Genomic DNA, 21,979 nt, shown 5'->3' with positions numbered 1-21,979 from the left:
TGGAGGCATGTAGCGGGTGGGCCCCAAATACTGAATTTTGATGATCATTTTCTGCTCTTCCTGGGGCTCTAGAAAATAAACAAAGCCTGATTCCTTAGGCAAATCCTGAATCAATAGAAATTCACTGGGAGGGATTCACGGGATGAGAGCAGGGGAGGTACTGCCATCGGGCTGAAATGACAGAAGCAAACCTGCCCTTGCTTAGGTGGCAGGTGGTGGCCTGGAAGGTGGTATGCGTCAGCCCATCCCCGTCTGGCCATTCGTGGGGTCGTTCCCTGTCTTCCCCTTCCTGTTGGTGGATCTCTGACTCGTGATGGAAACCCGGGGCAGGGGGGCATGGATGCTCCTTTCTCTCTGCTCAGCCTTGTTGCTCTCCTGTGGTGGGCGTCAGTTTCCAACTTGGAAAGCTGCAAGCAGCGTGCTGAAGAGTAGGAAAATGTGAGAACCAAGTGACTCTCCACCTAAAAGATACCCACACTTCCCGTCCCCTCTTTAGTCCTGTGCTCTCACTGGGAAGCGTCCAGAGGATATTTTAGTTCTGGCGTCAAGTTCCATGGTGAGAGAAGAGGGAGAAAAGGAAAACATCATTAGAAAATTTACGTGTGGCCCTGGACCAACCACATCTTCCCACTTGCTTCAAGAGAGACTGTTTCCAAGATGAGGCCAAGGTTACCTTCGGTAGCTGGCATCACTGGGCGTCCTTCGAGACACCCCTTCCACCCTCCTTCGGGTTCAAGCTGCAGCTGCAGCAGGCAGGGCAGTGTGGGTTCAGACTCTGCTGCAGTGACGGTGCTACCTCAAGCGTGGGCCACGTGTCTCTCTGGCTCGGGGTGTTCCCGGTAGGTGGGAGCTGACGTGGCCCACCCAAAAGTGCAGCCTGGAATTTGGGGGAGTTCATGCTCCTGGGGCTACCCTCAGTCAGGGGGTGATGAGAGCCACAGCCCTCATCCTGCTGGAGGACAATTTTGGGAGGAATCTTGGGTACATCTCCGAGCTTCCAGTGGGATGGTGTCCTAGTTGCCATGGCAGCAGCCATCATATACATCCTCCATTTATAACTTCCCTTATAGCTCCTGTTTCCCTTTCCCCATCTTGCTTTCCACGTGCCCTCACTCCTTCATCCTGGGATCCCCTTCAGAATAAACTACTTGCGCTCAAGTCTTTGTTTTGGACTTGGCTTTCAGGAAACGCAAACCAGGACGCCTCCCAACGTGGCAAATGCTGCATTGCAATCTAAATCATTACTACAATTTCACAGTGACATTTGAGGGTTTCCCTTGTTTGCCTGGGCCAGCCTCTGGGTATTTGGGGGGGTTGCACAGACTCTGTATCTCCACCATCAGGGGCCAGCCTTCACTCCTGGCAGCCTGTACTTGAACCCCTTGCAGAGAAAAGAAAGCTCTGGGTTTGGCTCTGCTCACCTTTGCATGCTGGCCGCATTCCTGGACTCCCAGCATCCATGCCCTCCTTCCAGTTTCAAGCTCACTGGGAGAGAGTGGGCTAGGCTCTCTCCTGGGAGCTCTGCTTTGATTGGCTTGTCTCAGTTACAGGCACACCTGGGAACCAATCATCATGACCTGCAGGATGTGGGGCTTTGATTGGCCAGGCCCTTAGTGAATGAGTGAGTGATGCACCACTCAGACCAGGTAGACAGGGTATGGGGGAGGGGTCGTTCCCCAAGGAAATTCCAAGGTTGATTCAAATTAGGGGAGAACGGATGTCGGCAGGGAGGGGTGCAGGCACCACACTCCAGTTTAGTTTAAAAAATTAATTTCTTGATGGAGATTTATTGAATCCCTCCTCTATGCAAGTACTGGGGGCCAATAAGAAAAAATTGGTGTCATCAGGCAGCTTACAGTCTAATGGAAGAAATAAGAAACGTATACAGGTGTTGGAACACCATGTGTCATCTGAAGCTGCTATCTCCGAACTATTGGAGAATGGATATTTTTTTAGAAATTGTGCATAATTAATATTGTAATATATATTATGTATACACATATTTAAACCTTGTATCTAACTTTGTATTTGTAAATTTTTCTGTTTAAAAGAGGGAATTCCCTGGTGGTCCAGTGGTTAGGGCTCCATGCTCTCACTGACGAGGGCCCAGGTTCAATTCCTGGTCGGGGAACTAAGATCCCACAAGGTGTGTGGCCAGACAAAAAATTTAAAAAAAATTAAAAAATAATAAAAGAAAAGAGGGACCTCAACATTACATAAGCTTCAGGCCCTACAAAACCTGGATCTACCCCTGACTTTTATATATCAAGAAACATAAAGTTAAGAGGAAGAAAGTAAAGATTTTATTAATAGAGCAAAACATTTCAATTTTACTGGAATATTATAATTATTAATATTGTTATGGTCCGTGAGTACTGTTTTATTGAGGACAACATGATTGAATATATTTAAATCATTTTTGAAAATATTAGTTCCATACTTTGAGGAACAGCCAGTTGGAAGTCTGTTTATTTTCATTTAAGGTTCAGTTTAATATTGACATTTAATGGCTGTCCTAACTGAAATAGATAATTCACCAAGATACACAGATCCAAATGGAAGAAAAGCATCATAGACCATACCTACTAAATCAAGACATTAATTTTTCAATTTCACCCACCAGTTATGCAAAAACTTTTGTTCACATCTTCCCATTTTTCCTGGTTTCAATCAATTAATCATGCTACTTTTCAGAAGGTGTTGAATTTATGTATATTTAACAAATGGATTCAAAACTCATTGAAACTCTTTGTGTGTGGAATGTTTTTAATCAGGTGACATAATTCTGCTTCCACGTTTTAAGGTGGAAAATATGATTGTTTTAGGTGCTAATTTCTGTCAATTTTGGAGGGTAACACAATTTCTTGATATTTGTTTTCAAAATGTTCTCTCCATAAAACAAATTTCTTTAGGAAAGTAGGTGCCTTTTCACCTGGTTGTTAAAATGTCACCTTGAAGGGTGTGTGTGTGTGTTCTGAAAATACCTGCTAGGTGCATCCTTAGCTGGTGGCCACAATGTCTTCTCAGAAAAGGTGGGCATATTTGTAGCAGTTGTCTTTTTGTAAGAGAGAAATGTGTAATTCATCTTTAAGTTCAACAGTTTAAAAGAATTCTTTGCCAAAAGATAGTCGGTGAACATCCGTATGGTAGAAAAAGATGGCATGATCATGCCCCCATCTCATTTCAAAATAGTGTTGTAAAGATTTTACTGTCTCAAATAATATCTGCAAATCTGCTCCACTGAGTACACGTAAAGGGCCCTATGCCGGACACTCTGAGAGCAAGTGAGCCCGGAGGGCCCCACATCCACCCTGTGCTCTGCCTTCAGGCCCCTCACCTACCTTGGGTGACAGTGCCCTTCTATTACATTAATTTTGGGGCATGCTGGCACGTGGGCTCAGTGGTGGTGCTACTGTCAGCCTGCATTATAAATATTAAATATGTAATAAGATTGGCACGTGTTACAGACGTGGGGGTTCTCATATTTTCTTCCCACTCTTCAATAAGTCATATAGCCCAGCCTCCTGGGGTACACAACGCTACCCAAGATTTTTTAAAAAATCCAAGCTCAAGGACTTTAGTAGTCAGATTATTCAGGCCTTTCAGTTTTCAGATGCAGCAACTGAGTTAAAGTGATTCAACTTCCCAATAGCCCACAGCTAGGGACAGATCTGGCCCTAGAATCCCAAGTCACCAGATGCCCAAGATGGCGAAGTCCTGAGACCAGAAGCCCAGTCCCCAGGGTCCTTGGAACACACCCATTTGCTTTAGTTAGTAGGGCAGTGAAGAAAGATGGAGCTGTTTGGAAAAGAGGAAGCTCTGAAACCTGGCTGCTGGGACCTGGTCTTCTCAAGCCTTTCGAGGCAGATGCAGGAGGAAGCGTCTCAGGGCGGCCAGCCAGCTCCGTGGATGCCGGAGCACGCCTCCTGCAGGGACTTGTGCTCAGCAAGGGGCCTTCCCGTTCCCTGCGGACGGGACCTAGAGGTGGAGAGCTCAAGCAGAGCGCTGTCCTGGGAACTTGAAGGTGCTCAGCGACTGATGTCTGTGAACAAATGGGAAAAGAAACACCCAGCCCAGCACTGGGCTGCAGAGCTGCCCGGACCCTACTGTGCACACACGTCATCTGTTTAAATGCAGAGTCTCACGCGGGGGGTCTGATGCCACATTTCTAACAAGCTCCCAGGGGAGGCTGATGTGGCTGGTCCAGGGACCACACTTTGAGTAGCAAGACTATCTAATGCATACAGTTTTGTCCGGGAACCCCGAGCACTTGGATTCTGTTTTAGGTTTGCCACTAAAATTCCCAGGCCTGGCATTTAAACTTAGCCTCAAATCAAGGGGCATGACCCCTGAGGGAAGATGTAGGGGTCTTTCCTGGGAATTGGGCAATGACTCCCCAGCCCCACCTTGAGGCAAGCGCTGTGACATTGTGGCTGTTGGACACCCACCGGGTTTCAGGCAGGGGTCGGGGGGAGGGGTGCAGGGAGGAGAATAACCCAGACAGCCTGGGTCTCCTGGAGCCTGGGACAGGTCGGGGTCTCAGGGCGGGGGGAGCAGCGGAGACCGTCAGTGATGAGTCCATCTGTGATGTGAGCTCTGAAGGAGAAGTAGCTCCAGGGCCTTGTGCTGAGGGGACGTCCTGGAAGGTCAGGAAGGCTGAGTGGAGGAAGGGGTTCTCCCTGGGAGCGGCCGGGGTCTCTCTGGGCTCCCCCACCTTGGCCTCCAAGTCTCACAACCAGACCTGCCTTGTTTTGCCCGACAGCCATGGCAGAACCTGCATCCGGGGCCAGTTCGGACTCTCGCCTTTGGGCTGGGTGCTTTGGGCTGCCCTTGTTCCCAAGGCTACTCTGTCATGGGCTCTGCCGGCCTCTGTGTCCTGGGGAGGGTGTGTGGCCTGGGCTGTGAGGGTTGGTGTCAGGAGGGAAGGGGAGGCACAGCAGCAGTCAGGACTTCTTGGGCTGCCCATTCCCTCCCGTGGGAGGGTTTGCACGGGGACAGGTCATGGGACCGGCCTCCTCGGATGCAGGACACGACTGGACAGCACTTGGTCCACAGCATGACCCAGAGCCCCGGCAGCCTGCTCCCGTTCTCCATCGGGACCCCAGCAGTGCTGGGCAGGGACCCTCTGCCCACGCCCTGCAGCCTCTCTCTGCCTCTTGTGCTTAGAAACATTGTCTTTTGGCAAATAACACTTGAAGCTGTTTCCCGGGGCCTGGGAGCAGCAGCTCAGACTCCACTGTGCTCCTTGCAGAGCCCCGCTCCGCGGCTGGGTGCTGCATTTCTCTCCTGCCCCCAGGAGATGCTCTTGCTGCGGCTGACCTTGCGCTCTGTGCAGGAGCCCTGCAGAGGGCGGGCATCGGCGGAAGGGCCCGTATCTGTGTGCAGGTGGCCAGGGGTTACTGTTCCCTCTTCCCATTAGAGGGACCGAGAAACCTCAACCTTCCATAGGGTTTTCCTCTTGAGTGGAGGTACGGCGCCTCGATACTGGGATGCGGTTTAAGTGCAGCCTGAGAGCTGCGGCTTGTGATCGCCATGGCGCAGCCGGAGGGCAGGAGATGGGGGACCCGCTGGGCAGGGCATGTAGATGCAGAGAGAGGAGAGGTTTACATGGAGTCTGTGGCCTCCCCGCAGCTCCGAGTTCTCTGGGTCTGCCCTTCTCTGTCTTTCTGGAAGCTTTGAGGCCGTGGAGGGACCCAGTGCCCAGGCCGTTCAGCCTCCGGCTTCTTCCTCTCCTGGCGGGTTTGGAGAGCTCGCAGCCTCTCCACAGTCTGTGCTCCTTTCCAAGGACCCAGAACCACTCAGAGCCACACTTTTCCTCCAGCTGGAGAATCCGTGTGAAGATCCACAAGCAAGGGCCAGCCCTGCCCTCCTCCCCCGTTCACCCACAGAGGGTGAGAACCTCGGCGGGTGGGGGGGTCAGGATGGTGGCCGTAGGGAGAGGGCGCTGGAGGGGCAGCTGCGCCCCACTCGTTTGCTGGAGAGTCTGCAGAAGGCGGTCTCAGGGCTGCAGGCTGATGCAAACCCGCCCTCTGACCCCGGGGTGAAGACCCGGGGCGCCCAGAGTGGGGACAGCTGTGTAAACTGCAGGGTGGGGTATTTATAGCCCTGCTGAGCACTCTGAGCCTGAGCCGGCCTGAGGGCCGCAGCCAGTCCTGCCGCCATGGGCTCTGTCACTTGTTCTGTTCACTGAGTTTTCTGGACCTTCTGTCCTCAGGGTTGCATTAGGCTCTGCAAGACTCAGTTTCCTTACCTGCTGCCCTGATCCTCTGGGTGGTTCTCTCCATCCCAGTTTTCAAGAAGAAATGCTGTGTTCCAGATCTGGGGGAGGGGAGAGTTAACATGACCCTTCAAGGGGGCCTGCTGACCCCAGGAGGCCACTTCCCCTGGGCTCCTGAGCTCTGGGACGAGGTGGGACACCCACAGCTGGGCTTTGGAGTCAGATCTGGGCTTGAGTCCCAGCTCGCTGCTTTACCCCATCAGTGAAATGGACGAAACTGCGGGGGTAGTGCGGTTTGAGAAGGTGCAGGACGGCTGTGGGCACATGGGCAGGGGCACAATTCTGATGCTGCTGCAGCAGACCTGCCTGTCTGCAGACCCTCATCTGAAAGGGGTCCTCCCCTCCTCAGAGGGTGGCAGCTCCACCTCTCCGCTGGGCCTGGGACCCCATGTGGGATGAGGGTGCACATGGGAGAAAGCGTGTTAGTCTTAGGGTGAAGCTGGGACGTGGGGCACCGAAGGAAATCCATTCTTGGGGTCAGAAAGCCTTGGGCTTTCCAAGCCCTGGTCATGGGGAGGCGGAGGGGGACAGGGAGACAGAGAGAGAGAGAGAGAGAGGGAGGGAGAGAGCGTGCACTAGCGAGCAGGACAGGACGAGGGCACAGCTCTGTAATGGAAACTTGGCTCCCAGCCTCACACTCTCTCCCTCCTTAGTGCATGTGCTTGAGTCTCAAGTTGAGGACCTCTTCCCCTCCAGCAGGCACCCCGCGCTATCTCCACGGCCCACCCCTGCCGCCCTGCTCGGAGCTGGTGACATGTGACATGTGAGCCCGCTGCCTCCCTCTTCACCGCCCCCACCCCCTCCCTGACTAATTAGGCCAGCTCGCCACTTCCAGGGTCTGGCAGGCGGAGCCAGGCACGCGGTGGATGGGGGCCAAGGGCTTTTGTTGACGTTGCTCAAGTGTAGCTTCGAGGAGCAGCCCCTGCCGAGCCAGGAAGTCCAGGGAAGCGGGGGGTGATGAGGGGAGAGCAGCGGGCGCCTCCCCCAATCCCCTCTGCCTTCCCCACTGCCCACCCACTCCTCCTCCCTAAATCCAAGACTGTAACCCTCCATGTTGTGACCAAGAGGCCAGCTGAGTCCCTGAGAAATCCACGCTCAGCCAAGCGTCCTGCATCCAGTGAGGTTTCAGGACCGTTTTCTTTTGTGTGTGTGATGCTTTCACGGGGTGATGCTCCTGACTTGCCACTGTTCCTAATAGTTTCTGGGGGAAGTAGGTCCAGTGAGACTGTCTCCGCCCCTCACCTATTATAAGGTGCAGGCTGCATTGTGGATCTGTCTTGCTATAGCTGAGTAATATGGCCAGATGGATTTCATCCTCTGCAGGGATCTACCAAGAATGTGGCTTTTGGGGTCACCAGACCTGGGTTCACATCCCCATTCTGCTCTTTGCTTGCTGGGTGACCTTGGGCAAGTCTTTTAACCTCTTTGTGCTTCGGTTTCCTTATTTGCAAGTGGAGTTAATAGTTCAAAATAAGATGTTAAGATGAAACATGGCGAAGAGTGGCAAGTTCTTTGCACATAATAGACACTCAATAAATGGCTATCATGATGATTATTAACTGGCAGTGGATGTGGCCATGGGTGGGTTCTGAGTTTAGGCAGATCACTTCTATTCTGACTTATTTACTCCAAAGGTAAGTTGACCCGAGAACCAACTGCCCTTTCCTACCTTACCAGCAGTTTTGGGGGGTTTTTTGACTTTTTTTTTTTTTTTGGCTGCGTTGGGTCTTCATTGCTTTGCGCGGGCTTTCTCTAGTTGCGGCAAGCGGGGGCTACTCTTCGTTGCGGTGCTCGGGCTTCTCATTGTGGTGGCCTCTGTTGTGGAGCACCGGCTTTAGGCGCATGGGCCTCAGTAGTTGTGACATGCAGGCTCAGTAGTTGTGGCTCATGGTCTTTAGAGCACAGGCTCAGTAGTTGTGGCGCACGGGCCTAGTTGCTCCGCAGCATGTGGGATCTTCCTGGACCAGGGCTCGAACCTGTGTCCCCTGCATTGGCAGGTGGATTCTTAACCACTGCTCCACCAGGGAAGTCCCTCACCAGCAGTTTTGTGAGGACAAAGAGAATGGGGTGTAATATCGTCACACGTGGTCCTCAGTGAGAAGTGAGTAAACGCAATGCTTTGCTTTCATCATTCTCATTTTCTCAGATTCTGGTCTCCACATCTGTATATCAGTGGTCAGTGGTCATATATATTTTTTTGAGATAAAAGTTTGTAGGTTTTGGAATCCAGAGGCGCTGCCTTAATGGTCTCTAATTCCTGAAGCTATTGAATCATCATGTAAAAAAGTCCTCTAATTTTCTGCTACAATAGCTGGCTTTATTTTTATATCTCTTTATTGGTATCAGCTTTTCTCTCAGAATTACAGAACCATGGAAATTTGGCCTAAGCAGGAACTTTGCAAGTCACTGGAAGGGATGCTTTTGCTTCTTTGCAGATTTTTAGAATCTTCCTGGAAGGCAGCTATGCTCACCACTATACAAACAACGCACATTGGGATCTTCCTGAATGTTAGGATTGCAGCACCACAGAGCACTTTTCTTTAACCCAGATTACAAGAAGAGCAGAACGGCCAATCTGTTTGTCTCGTGTAGGCTGGAAGATGCCATCGGCATCCGGCCCGCATCACTTTGTCCTCATGTCTTCAGTGCACATGGGCACCGTCCAACTTTCAGCACCTGCGTCTCATTATCTAAGGCCTTTTACTGGGTACCAGAGCCCACTTTGGTTGGAAGTGCCAGGGAATTAATGTCCCCTGGGAACAGCCTACATTCAACCCATGGCAGACCAAGAACAGGTAGATAAATACCCCAGCTCCCTCACCCCTTAGGTGTCTGAGTTGCATGTCTACACTGGCCCCCAGAGATTTCCAGAGGGGTCAAGTGCTAGTTCACCCATTTTAGCAATGGACTTGAAACACACCTCCAATGGCTGGCTCCCCGGCCCTGTCCCACCATGGCTGCTTCCTGAGATCACCCCCCCATGTAAACCACCTGTGCTCAAATCCTTGTCCTCAGGGGCTGCTTCTGCGGAATCCCAACCTGAGACAAACGGGGTGTCCTTCTCCACACTCTTAGATCCTTTATGATAATATGGTATAATATTCACATTTTAGGTCTGCCTGTTGAATTTTAAGGCAACTGACCTTATTCCTTCTTTATGAGTTTTTTGCAGTTTTTTTTCTCTGCTTGTCACTGTTCTTAATCCTAAGAATTAACCATTCAGGTGAACAAGACTACACAAATGCCTTGCTTTGACCTTGAAATATCTTTGGGATTGTCCTCACAGTTATGGCTATATATATATCTGGCCATCATGTAGGTTTCTGTATTTCAGAGTCTTAAGTTATTGTTTATTCTAGTTGGGCCCCACGGTCTACATTTTTTGGAGAATAAACCTAGGGGCTGTCCTAGCTAATGTGTAAAAGTTGTAATTAGCTACTTGATAATTTTACATGTGGAACAGGTTCCATTTGACTGAGGAAGACCTCAGTTTGTGAGCTGCGGATGTTACTGTGTGTCCTGTTGGCTTTAGGTGAGATGCCTACAAGCATTGTGATTTCCAGAAACTTCCATGAGTTTTACTTTACCCATCCACAAAGTGGGAATGGTTACTCTGACACATACTTACTGAGTACCTACTCTGAGCCAGCTGTGATTAGGTGTCAGACAGACAGCAGTGGACAAAGAGACAGTGCCCAGGCTCCCTCTTTCTTTCCTGAGCATTGTCATTGAGGTTCCAATTATATAATGAAAGTGACATTATTTAGGAAACTAAAATCCCCATGGAAATAGAGGAAAGGGTATGATGACCTTCAGCTCTTCATTGACCATTTCAGAACACTGTGCTGGTGTGGCTCGGTGGGGCGCACCCTCTGGCCTTTTGTGAAGGCCGCTGGGCCCATGAATTAGAACCTTGTCTCGTTCTTAGATCCATTTTCTGACCACAGCAACTCTGGACACTCGAGAGGTAGCCAAAGCCTCATGTCACATCTTTCTTGAGTTCCAAGCCACTAGAAAGAGCCATCTGTGCTTGCTGTTTCCACATCCCAGTGACCCTCTGAGGTCTCGCTCTGTTGTTTCTTTGCATTTGTCTTACATGATTTGTCCATGGCGGTCAAGGCCATCGGCCACGCTTTCCTTTTTGAAGTTCTCTTTCTGCTTACCTTCTGTGACACCACTTCCCTTGCTCTTTTCCTTCCTTTCATGATCTTTTGCTGAATGCTTTGACTCTACCTGCTCTCTGAAGGAATGTTGAGTTTCCCATGGTTTCTTCTTCCATTCCCTTCTCTTGAGGAAACTGCATCCATACACATGCCATACTCTTCCCTATTTGCTTATGATTCTCCTGATGTTCTGTGTAGCTTAGCTGTCTGCCCTGCAGTGTCTGCACCCACATTACCCGGGCAGCACACTGCCCTGTGGATGGTCCACAGACACTTCAGATCCAACACGTCCTAAGCAGAAGCCACCATATTCTCCCCCAACGGGCCCTTCCGTCTCTGTTCTTTATCCCGGCACTTCCATCCCCATGGTCATCTCAGCCGGAGACCTCAGCCCTAGTCACGCATTCAGTGATCGACTTTCCCCTTGTTCATGCTCTCATCTCGTGTTTACTGAAATCTTGTTATGTGGGATTCACTGGCCCAGGCTCTGGGCGTGTTGTTGTGGTGTCTTAGCCTGGGTGACCCCGAGAAGCAGATCCTGAGCAGGTGTTCAGTGGCAGGTGGTGTATTTGGGAGGCGGTTCAGGGAAGTACTGGTCACAGTAAAGGAGTAGATGCTGGTGGGTAGGTGCCAGTCACCCTGACTTAGTGCACCCAACCATGCCCTTTTTTCCCAAGTCCACGTTCAGTGAGGTCACGTTGGTAGCTCGAAATTGGACATGATGGGAATATTTACACCATGGAAATTGTCCAGTGGATACAAAACCAGGACTTTTTCACCTGGAGAGTTGGTTGTTCAACATTTCTCAGCATGTTATTGGGTGCAGGGAATTAAGACAGGGAAGGACAGCGGCCAATAAAGTGTGTTTTATCAAGAAAGTCACCTTTTAGACACCTGGAGAGTCATCCCAGTGGAGAAAACTGGATTCCAGTGTAGAACACACATTTCAGAGTCATCCCACTGGAGCGTGAGGTGTTTATACACCGCCCCCTCCCAGCCGTTGGCTGAGGGCTGCCGCTGTGGGACCCAGTAGGATCCAGGAGCCGAGGAAGCCCTTGGGAGCTAGGGGCAGGATGGTGAGCGACGGTGGTGAGAGGTCTAAGGGGTGTCGGCAAGACTGAGTGCTGATGGCTGAAGGCGCTGGGCACCCAGCCTGGGGAAAGGTGACACCCAGCTCTTAGTGATGCGTGGCTATGATCTCTTTCTCCCCAGACCTTGACTTCATGGACCTCATCGGGCAAGACAGACAGTGGACCGTGGGGAGGAAGTTAATGCAGGTGAATGACTCGCTGACTTCAGAAGATGCAGGGCCGCGGAGCAGCAAGAACTGCACTGAACCAGGTAAGACGGCGGCTGCACTGGGGGCTTCGCGCTGCGGGCTGGGCTGCCGTTCTCTCTGGTGGAAGCCCAGGAAGGGCCGGATGCTGTGTTTTTCCTTTGAGTTCTAATCCAGAGAGACTCTGAGGATATTTAGGGACAGGTGTCTAAGAAACTCAAAGGCAAGATCCCAGGGGACAATTCAAGTGTGTTTCTGCCTCTGTTTTCTTTCCCTCGGACAGTGGGGGAGAAGGTGAGTCAAAATACCGGTATCAAATGTGGATGCTGGTGCTACCCAGAGGGACACTGAGTCAGGAGCAGGATGGGTGAGGACGTGCTGTGGCGTCTTCGCTTTGATCCCTGGAATCCTCTCTGGCTGGTTGTTAATCGGGAGCCTTGTTTCTGTCACAGTAAAGGCACAGGTGTTGAACCAGATGCTCACCTGTGATGTTGAGCTCCTTGGAAGAAGTGAATGTTTGTTTATCAGCTATTATGTTTGATAGCTATTGTGCCTTTCCTCAGAACATTTTATGTCTGATGTTTCTGAACTTAAAGGGAAAACTAACATAGGGGGATGAAGAGGACTTGGAATGGTAAGGACTCAGCTCAGCCACATCTCAGGAAACGGCAGGTACCCTCTGGACGGCTGAGGTCCTGCTCCTTTAGACCCGAGGTCAGCAACCTTGTCCCGGAAAGGGCTAGACAGCAATATTTTAGGCTTTGCAGACTCGTTACTGTGTCTATAGTATATTTTAAAAGATTTTTATAATCCTTTAAAAATTTAAAAACCATTCTTAGCTCACGAGCTGTGGGATACACCAGGCCTGTGGCCACTTTGTCAACCCTGACATGGAGTTCTCAGATCTTGGGGGGGTCTTCCTTCCCTGCCTGGCGGGGTATTGGGTCTCAAGTGTGTGGTGAGCTCGACCACACAGTGATCCCACATGCAAAGGCCGGCCTCGTTTTGAGTGTCATCTTAGAAGGACATACGCCATCTTCATTGCAGCCCAAAGAGCCTTAGTCCTCGGAGTACAGAAGGTGAAATTGTGTGTCTGCGCTTTTTTGGGAAGGTAGATAGAGGTTCCCTTTCCCACAGCTGGAAGAACTAAAAATAGATTACCCCCTCCCGGCCAAAAAACAACCTACAACCTTACATGATCTATATCCCTTAAGCTAGAGAATTTAAGGGTTCCTGTGGCTGTTATTAATGCTTAGAAGGAATACTCTCGGAAGTGAGTGAAGCATGTGGCAGCTGCGTGAGCTAGAAATGAAAACTGGGGACAGAGGTTTCAAGTGCCCCACTGTGCAGACAGAGCCACGTGTCTTCTGAGAGCTGGGCATGCAGGGGCCTGGCCTGAAGGGCAGGTCATTGCTGTGCTGGGAACCCTGTTTGCTGATCTGGTCTTACAGCCGAAGATTTGTCAACATCTCTGCAACTAGTAGGCAGGCGGTGACTGGGATGTCAGAGACAGGAGATTCAGTACTAGGGGCCCCAGCCATTGCCTTGGGTGTACCTTCGTATGGGAAAGAATGGAGTCAGACAGATACAGTGCCCCGCTCTCGGGATTGGGGTCCAGCACTGCGCAGGGCCAGTGGTGATGGAGGGCTTCTGTTTCCTGTAGCTGGGATTGTGTGTTGGGGAGGTGGAGCTGTCTCTCTGTGAGTGGTGCTGCTTACTGTTTCAAGACATGCCATTCTCAGAGTGACAGGTGTAAAAGAATAAAGCACGTGAAAGCCATCGCAAGAGAGGAATGACTCAGCTCACAAGTAGAACAGAAGATGTCCAGGTTTCTAAAGAGAGCTCGAGCCCAGCACCTGCTGGTGTTGGCAGGGAGGGCACAGGGCAAGGAGGAGAGGAAAGCCTCTAGAAGGACAATGGCGGGGGGCGAACAAGAGCTCGTCGTGCTGCCGCGTAAGGCAGGTCCAAGAAGAACAAGGACGCAGGAGGAGCATCCTTGCTTTCCTCACCTGTGGACCACGACCACGGGCACTGGGCTTGATTTCTGGGGTCCTTGACTCCAAACCAGATTCTACAGGGAAGACGATCATGCCTGAAACAAGGGTCCTGTTCAAATCCTAGCACATCAGGGGCCTGCCTGGAGCCTCTGTCCTGCATGAAGCCTGCTATGACCGTTCTGTTTTCTGAATGTTTTTGGTATAAAATATCTCTAACTACACTGTCCGATATGGACATTCAGCGGCCCCTTAAGTTCAAATTAATTTAAATGAAATACAATTAAAAATTCAGATTCTCCGTTGCCCTAGCCACACATCAAATAGCCAGTGGCTGTGTGTGGTTCCTGGACAGCACAGAACATAGAACATTTCCGCCATCGCAGAAAGGTCCATTGGACAGGCTGGTCTTCAATGTCCATTTGTCTTTGGACGTATCTCCTGTCTTTCCAGCTCAGTTGCAAACATCTTGAGGGCAGAGAGTGGATATGTAAATCCGAGAGCCCGTCTCTTACCTGGGTCTTGGGGTCACACTCACCTGGGTTTGAATCTTGGCTGAGAAGCTGAGGGCAAGATAGTCAGACTCTCTGAGCCTCTGTGTGCTTCTCTGTGAGATGGAGGTGATCATTCCGACCTTCCGCGGCTACTGTGAGGGTTGGGAGTGACGTCATCAGGCGTGTGTACCCAGCTTGGTGCTGCGGATGGAGGGTCCACAGTGGGACCTCACTCCCAAATTTCCCACTGTCTGCTGGGGGCACCCATCCCTCCATCACAGGAGCATCAAGGAACTAAATACATTTTCCAGCCCCTTGTCTCGGGGATGGGCAGATGTGGCCTGTCTGGGTCAGTCCTCAGGCGGCCCAGGCCCGAGCAGTGGCCCGCTGGGTGGAGAGGCTCAAGCACCATCTTGTAACAGAAGATCTCCCCGTGTTGTTGAGCTCAGTGCCTCTGAGGAGCCCTCTGTTTCTATAAGAATGTCATCAGGTCATCGGGACTTCCCCGGTGGTCCAGTGGTTAAGACTCCGCCTTCCGGTGCAGGGGGTGCGGGTTCGATCCCTGGTGGGGGAGCTAAGATCCCACATGCCGCGCGATGAGGCCAAAAAAAAAAAAAAGAACGTCATCAAACCATTGTCACCCAGTTGCCTCGGTGCTCTTTCCAGAAAGCTGTCAGAAGTCTGCTCCTTACCCTTGACTGAACAGATCTTTTATGAAGAAAGTTGAGAGCACTCAGAAGATCCTGATTTTGAATTGAAACACAAGGGTATTCATCTTCTCTACCCCCAACCCACTGGAGGATGAGGGGACCAAGCTGGCGTGAGCCAAGGCCCGGCCAGAAAACGATGCCCAGCTGCCCTGAAGGGGCTGGAGCGCCCTGTCCGTGGTGGGTGTTACCCGTACTGGGGCGGCGTGGGGTTCTGCTCCCAGGGTCTCCTGTGTGGGGCTGGGAGGCGAACCATCTGGACCAGCCTCCTTCCTGTTTGTGACGGTGTCGCCGAGCGGGGCGCGCTCACAGGGGTGGTGTCAGGGCTCTGTCTGTGCCGAGGGCTGGGCGCTTACACGGGGGACCTGAGCGTTTGGGGGCCAGGCTGGCCGTGGGAGCAACCGTGTCAGGGTCACAGATGGGAGATAATTTGGCTCTTGTTGTAAAGTGTGCCTAGTGCTGCTCTGACGTCACAGGGCTTCTCGGGCTGTGTTCTCGGAACCCCTGGCTGGAGATGCCGTGGGTGTGAGTGAGGTTGATTCGGAGGCTGGCGATAGGGTGACCTGTGTTCTGGTCCTGAGAACGGTTGGGGGATGGGGCTGGCTTGCTTCGCAGACGTTCATTTCCTCACCTGGGAAACAGACCTGGGACTGCTTTATCCCATCTGTCCCTTCCGTTGCACAACTGCAATTGTTTCAAGCGATTTCAAGAATAGGAATTCACAAAATCTTCCACCCCCCAAGACGCCCAGCTCCACTTCCCTTAGTAAATTACTTCCTTGCGTTCCCAGAATCCCATGTCCTACTGTCCACCCTCCTTTTATCCTTCTCCCCCATCCATTTTCCTCTCCCTCCCCCTCCCCCTCCATCTCCTTCTCCCCGCTCTTCTCCCTCTCCCTCCCCATCTCCATCTCCCTCTCCCTCTCTCTGATAACCAGGAGCCCTGCGGGGCAGGGGCATTATTCAGTGGCAGTTCTGTCTTTGGTGGGTGTGGCAACCTTGAGATGGCTCACTCTTCACATGACAGCTGCCACTTTAAAGACATGTTGGCTGAGAAATATTCCATGGTATATATGTGCCACATCTTCTTTATCCATTCATCTGTCGATGGACACTTAGGTTGCTTCCATGTCCTGGCTATTGTAAATAGAGCTGCAGTGAACATTGTGGTACATGACTTTTTTTGAATTATGGTTTTCTCAGGGTATATGTCCAGTAGTGGGATTGCTGGGTCATAGGGTAGTTCTATTTTTAGTTTTTGAAGGAACCTCCACACTGTTCTCCATAGTGGCTGTATCAATTTACATTCCTACCAACAGTGCAAGAGGGTTCCATTACTCAGCCATAAAAAGAAACGAAACTGAGTTATTTGTAGTGAGGTGGATGGACCTAGAGTCTGTCATACAGAGTGAAATAAGTCAGAAAGAGAAAAACAAATACCGTATGCTAACACATATGTATGGAATCTAAAAAAATAAATAAATGGCTCTGAAGAACCTAGGGGCAGTACAGGAATAAAGACACAGATGTAGAGAATGGACTTGAGGACACAGGGAGGGGGAAGGGTAAGCTGGGACAAAGTGAGAGAGTGGCATGGACATACATACACTATCAAATGTAAAATAGATAGCTAGTCGGAAACAGCCCCATAGCACAGGGAGATCAGCTCAGTGCTTTGTGACCACCTAGAGGGGTGGCATAGGGACGGTGGGAGGGAGATGCAAGAGGGAGGAGATATGGGGACATATGTATATGCATAACTGATTCACTTTTTTTATAAAGCAGAAGCTAACACACCATTGTAAAGCAATTATACTCCAATAAAGATGTTTAAAAAAAAAAAAAAAAGACGTGTTTTTTTGGATTTTTTTTTTTTTAATGGCATTCTTCCCTTGCTCCTCCAAGACATGGTTTTGGTGAAAATTTGTAAGTTTTTCCTCTAGATCCGTATGAAAAAGACTGAGTTCCAGGCTCTAATTTTTCTGCCATCGTTCCAGCCCTCTGTGAATTTTTAAGGTTGTTTTCTTAGCCTGACACTGCGATTTCATCTCAAGCCTGGAAACATTGTCTTTTGGCAAATAACACTTGAAACTGTTTACTCAGATGACCTATTATGAGAAATTCAACTTTGAATAAATTCGATCCATGGAAAATTAAGTTAGCTAAATGTAATATTGAGGGTGGTACACAATTGTAGCAGAGATGGATTCTTGGGAATATTTATTGGTACACTTTGCAGAATTTTCTTTCTATGCTTTGCAGTCTGTTTCCAGAAAAAAAATCTATCATCTTTTGGTTTTTAGTTCTTTGATATTTTAAGGAAATGAGCTTTTCCTCAGAGTGCCTTTTTCAAAGAAACTTGGGAAGAAGGAAGCTATTTAAAATGATAGCCTTTGGCATGGGCTTCGCTCTGAGATCACTGTATTTTCTTTCTTTCTTTTTTTAAAAATTTTATTGGAGTATAGTTGATTTACAACATTGTGTTAGTTTCAGGTGTACAGCAAAGTGATTCACTTATACATATATTCATTCTTTTTCAGATTCTTATATAGGTTATCACAGAATATTGAGTATAGTTCCCTGTGCTATAGAGTAGATCCTTTTTGGTTATCTATTTTATATTTAGTAGTGTGTGTATGTTAACCCCAAACTCCTGATTTATCCCTCCCCCCATGTTTCCCCTTTGGTAACCATAAGTTTGTTTTCGAGATCGGTAAGTGTTTCTGTTTTCATTTTCTTCTGATAAAGTGCTCGGCTCCCTCCCTCTGCCTGGCTTGTAGGGTTTGAGGTCTCTGGGGATGGGGAAGCCACCCTGAGCCTTTGCTGCAGGACAGAGAGGCTGGTGGGCACTCGCCCCACGGGGCTGTGCAGGAATGTTTACTGGATCAGGTGGTTGTTTACTGGAGTGGCCAGAAACCACACAATCTAAGAGTCACATGTGAGCTGTCCTAGAGGAGAAAAGTCAGAGGTAGGGATGAGAGAAGCAATACGGGGTGAGTCCAAGGGTAGGTGCGGGCCATGAACAGAACCTGGAGGCCAGGCTTGGAGTGGCAAGCACGCGCAGGCTGGTCCAGGTACAGGCTGTGACCAAAAGGAGGGTTTGGATCCTGCTGTTCTTGAGTTTAAACCGTAACATCAGGGTCAGCTGGTTTAATACCACGGGGCTGGGCATGACCAATCTACAGAGCACTAAAGGTCCAAACCTCTCCCCTTTTGCATGAAAAAAATGAGACCCAGAGGGCATAAATGACCCCCATCTGTCCCCCATGGATAATCAATGCATGTCAAAATAATTATCTAGAATATCTGACCTTTGCATGATCTAGAGGAACACAGTCCTATAGAAATATAATGCAAGCTACAGATGTAATTTTAAAATTCCTAGTAGCTACATTCAATACTTGAAAAGAAACAGGTGAAGTTAATTTTAATACTATATTTGATTTAACCAGATATTTCCAGAATATTAGGAATGACAATTTTCAATCACCTCCGTGTTTTATCCCTGGGTTCAAACCCAGGAAACAACTAAGATTTTTTTTTAAGTTTTAAAATGTTTACTTTATTGTACTAGCTCACATAACTTTCACTAACTTCTCTCTGCAGTTGGAATTTTCATAATGATTCAAATAATTGCTGTTGACATTCTTAAGTGGAACACCTTACAAACTCATTGAGATCTGCTGTTTAATCTGTGTCAGATTCTTTACTGGATTAGGGTTATTGTAGTTGCTGTAACAAATAAGTCCTTTAGATCTTGGGGTAATATAAAAGAAGTTTCTTTCTTTCTCATGTGAAGTTCTGGTCTGTGGGTGGCCCTGTTGCTAGAGGTGGTCCATGGACTCTGGAACCTTCCATTTTGAGGCTCCCTGTCCTCACACTTGGTTTCCAAGATTACTGTGCTTCTCTGCTTTAAGGGGAAAGAACCAGGAGGGCTGTGCATAGCTGAGTTTTATGGACCAGACCCTCCCTCCCACTCACATTCCATTGGTCAGGACTCAGTCCATGACCACTTCTAACTGTAAGGGAGCCTGGGACATGGATTTTAGCCCAGTGCCCTGGAAGAAGAGAATGCAGTTTTTCCCCCCAGACTTGTTTCTTATTGAAAAAACAAACGTCTCAGTTTTCCTTTATGCCTATCTTATTTCAAAAGCAGTATACCCCCTGTATAGAGAAATCGTAACCCAAACTTACATCTTCTGAGGCTGGCCTAGCTCTTGGTTTAAGCTTCATGATTCTCACCTGGTCAGGTGACACAATTCGATTCTCTTTTCACCTTGAGAGGATCACAAGTCAGGTAGAAATTGTCCCAGTTGTGTCTGTTTGCAAATTGCATCTTTTCTTTGTAAATGCAAGGAGCCTAGGAAAAGCAGTGAGTGTTTGAGAATGTGTGAAGTCATTGGCTGTAATGTGGAAAGAGCTTGGGTTCCAGAGTAAATCCTAAATCTCAGTTTTGTCACTCTCGACCTATGTGATGCCAGGTGAGTTTCTTAAATTCTTTGAACCTCATTTCCGCCATCTGTAAAATGCAGGTTGAGATGCCCGTGCATGAAGTGACGTAAGCTTCGTAAAACAGCAAAACCTCAATCATAGTAGGTGCTTAATAAATCGTGGCTACGTTATCTCTGTTACCAGAAGGATCCTTGGGGGTCTTGTTTAAGAGAAGAATAAATGTTCATCCTCTAAAAATGCTTGAAAACCCCTGGTCTGGACTAACCCCTTGTTCCAGAGTGTCTGGGTGTCCAGACCACCTGTCCAATCTTCCTTGCACCTTGGAATTGCTTCCCTTTGGGTCAGAGGGTGACGCATTCATGCGGGGTCGGCCGCAGGTGAGCGCGTGGTGACAGTGAGCGTACCTGTGTGTGGAGGCCACAGGCAATGGAATGGGGGGGCTGGGGACACCCACCATGGGGTCAGCTCAAGCATCAGCCAGCTCCTGGCCCCACAGCTCTCCTTGGCTGCACCCTTGTGGTCTGTGACAGCAATGGCCATTTCTTCCTTGTGGCCAAGGAGCAAATGCGGCCCTGGGTGCGTCTCCAGCCCTCTGGGGTTCATTCTTGCCTGGTCCCCACTCCTGAACTACTTCTGCAGCAGCACCATGCCTGGGGTGACTGGGGGCTCTTTCCTTGAATCATGCATTCGGAACTTATCTTGTTCCACAGGTAATCTCGTTTCACTGATGATGCCAGGACCGAGGTCTAGAGGCGTGAAGGGGCGTCTCTAGGGTCCCCCTCTGGCTGGCAGCAGAGCGCGGACCAGCACTTGCATTTCCTGCCTTTTCTGGCCTCTGGCCCCAAGGCTGGGCTGTGTCCCCTCGCCTTTTTGTGAGCGGAGTCAGCCTGAAGTCACATCTGCGTATGGGGTTCCCCAGGAGGGCACCACTCTGTCCTCATCCGAGTGCTCTCAACTGCCTGAGGGCAGCGGTTCTCAAAGTGGGGCAGACCAGTGCCAGCAGCAGCCCTGGGAGCTTGTCAGAAATGCCCCTTCCTGGGCGCCACCTGAGCCCTGCAGGTCAGAATCTCTGGGGAGGGGGCCCAGCCATCTGGATTTCCTAGGCTCCTGTGGCGTGGCGTGTGCACTGCGTTGTGAGGAACCCCGGGGAGACTTCCAGTCCAGGCCCCGCCCCAGGCCAAGGAAACCCGAGTCTCTGGGACTGGGAGCCAGGCACCAGTGGTTGGAAAGCTGCCAGTGATGCCAGGGTGCAGCTGAGGCTGAGAGCACGGCCTGAGACCCCCTGCACGCCCTGGACAGCTCTGGTCAGCCGGCCCTGGGAGTCTGGCCAAGGGGAGGGTAGCTGGGCCTCATCTCCTTCTGCCCCTCAACAAACAAACTAACAAACAAACAAACAAACAGAGGGAGGGTGTCTGCCACATTTAAGGCACCAGGCCTGTCTTGCTGGGGGCTCCTCATCCATTCAGCATTTCTTGTGAGTCACACGGATAGTCATTCATTTGGAGACTCCATCTCGGGGGTCCCTGGGTTTTCTAAGATTTCTTCCCCTGAGAAACACCAGGGTGGAGTTTTACTTGGCAGTGTTTTAAAATGTGTGTTCTAAGAGGAAAGTTTGTAACAATAAAATCCTACCTCAAGAAACAAGAAAAATCTCAAATAAACAATCTAACCTTACAACTGGAACTAGAGAAAGAAGAACAAACACAACCCAAAGTTAGTAGAAGGAAAGTAATCATAAAGATCAGAGCAGAAATAAATGAAATAGAAACAAAGAAAACAATAGCAAAGATCAATAAAACTAAAAGCTGGTTCTTTGAGAAGATAAACAAAATTGATAAACCTTCAGCCAGGCTCATCAAGAAAAAGAGGGAGAAGACTCAAATCAATAAGATTAGAAATGAAAAAGGAGAAGTTACAATGGACACTGCAGAAATACAAAGCATCCTAAGAGACTACTACAAGCAACTCTATGCCAATAAAATGGACAACCTGAAAGAAATGGACAAATTCCTAGAAAGATATAACCTTCCAAGACTGAACCAGGAAGAAATAGAAAATATGAACAGACCAATCACAAGTAATGAAATTGAAACTGTGATTAAAAATCTTCCAACAAACAGAAGTCCAGGACCAGATGGCTTCACAGGTGAATTCTATCAAACATTTAGAGAAGACCTAACACCCATCCTTCTCAAACTCTTCCAAAAAATTTCAGAGGAAGGAACACTCCCAAACTCATTCTATGAGGCCACCATCACCCTGATACCAAAACCAGACAGAGATACTACAAAAAAAGAAAATTACAGACCTATATCACTGATGAATATAGATTCAAAAATCCTCAACAAAATACTAGCAAACAGAATCCAACAACACATTAAAAGGATCATATGCCATGATCAAGTGGGATTTATCCCAGGGATGCAAGGATTCTTCAACGTACGCAAATCAATCAATGTGATACACCATATTAACAAATTGAAGAATAAAAACCATATGATCATCTCAATAGCTGCAGAAAAAGCTTTTGACAAAATTCAACACCCATTTATGATAAAAACTCTCCAGAAAGTGGGCACAGGGGGAACCTACCTCAACAGAATAAAGGCCATATACG

The 21,979-nt window shown here is 49.3% G+C and overlaps 1 protein-coding gene across 4 annotated transcripts in view; it reads left to right on the top strand.

The window, feature by feature from the left end:
• The window catches only part of SLC24A3 (solute carrier family 24 member 3), a 466,771-nt gene that overhangs the window by 54,131 nt on the left and 390,661 nt on the right, over nucleotides 1-21,979 (top strand). For all 4 annotated transcript variants that reach the window (XR_009703089.1, XM_061207778.1, XM_061207777.1 and 1 more), the window contains exon 2: nucleotides 11,653-11,781. Coding sequence is in view for 3 of the 4 variants with exons in the window: in XM_061207778.1 (XP_061063761.1) it covers nucleotides 11,653-11,781 (129 nt within the window). In the remaining variant the exon portion in view is untranslated. The remainder of the gene's footprint in view (nucleotides 1-11,652; nucleotides 11,782-21,979) is intronic.

This window comes from Eubalaena glacialis, chromosome 13 (assembly GCF_028564815.1).
Source record: "Eubalaena glacialis isolate mEubGla1 chromosome 13, mEubGla1.1.hap2.+ XY, whole genome shotgun sequence".
NCBI classification, from domain to species: Eukaryota; Metazoa; Chordata; class Mammalia; order Artiodactyla; family Balaenidae; genus Eubalaena; species Eubalaena glacialis.
This window is presented reverse-complemented; position numbering and strand designations above follow the sequence as displayed.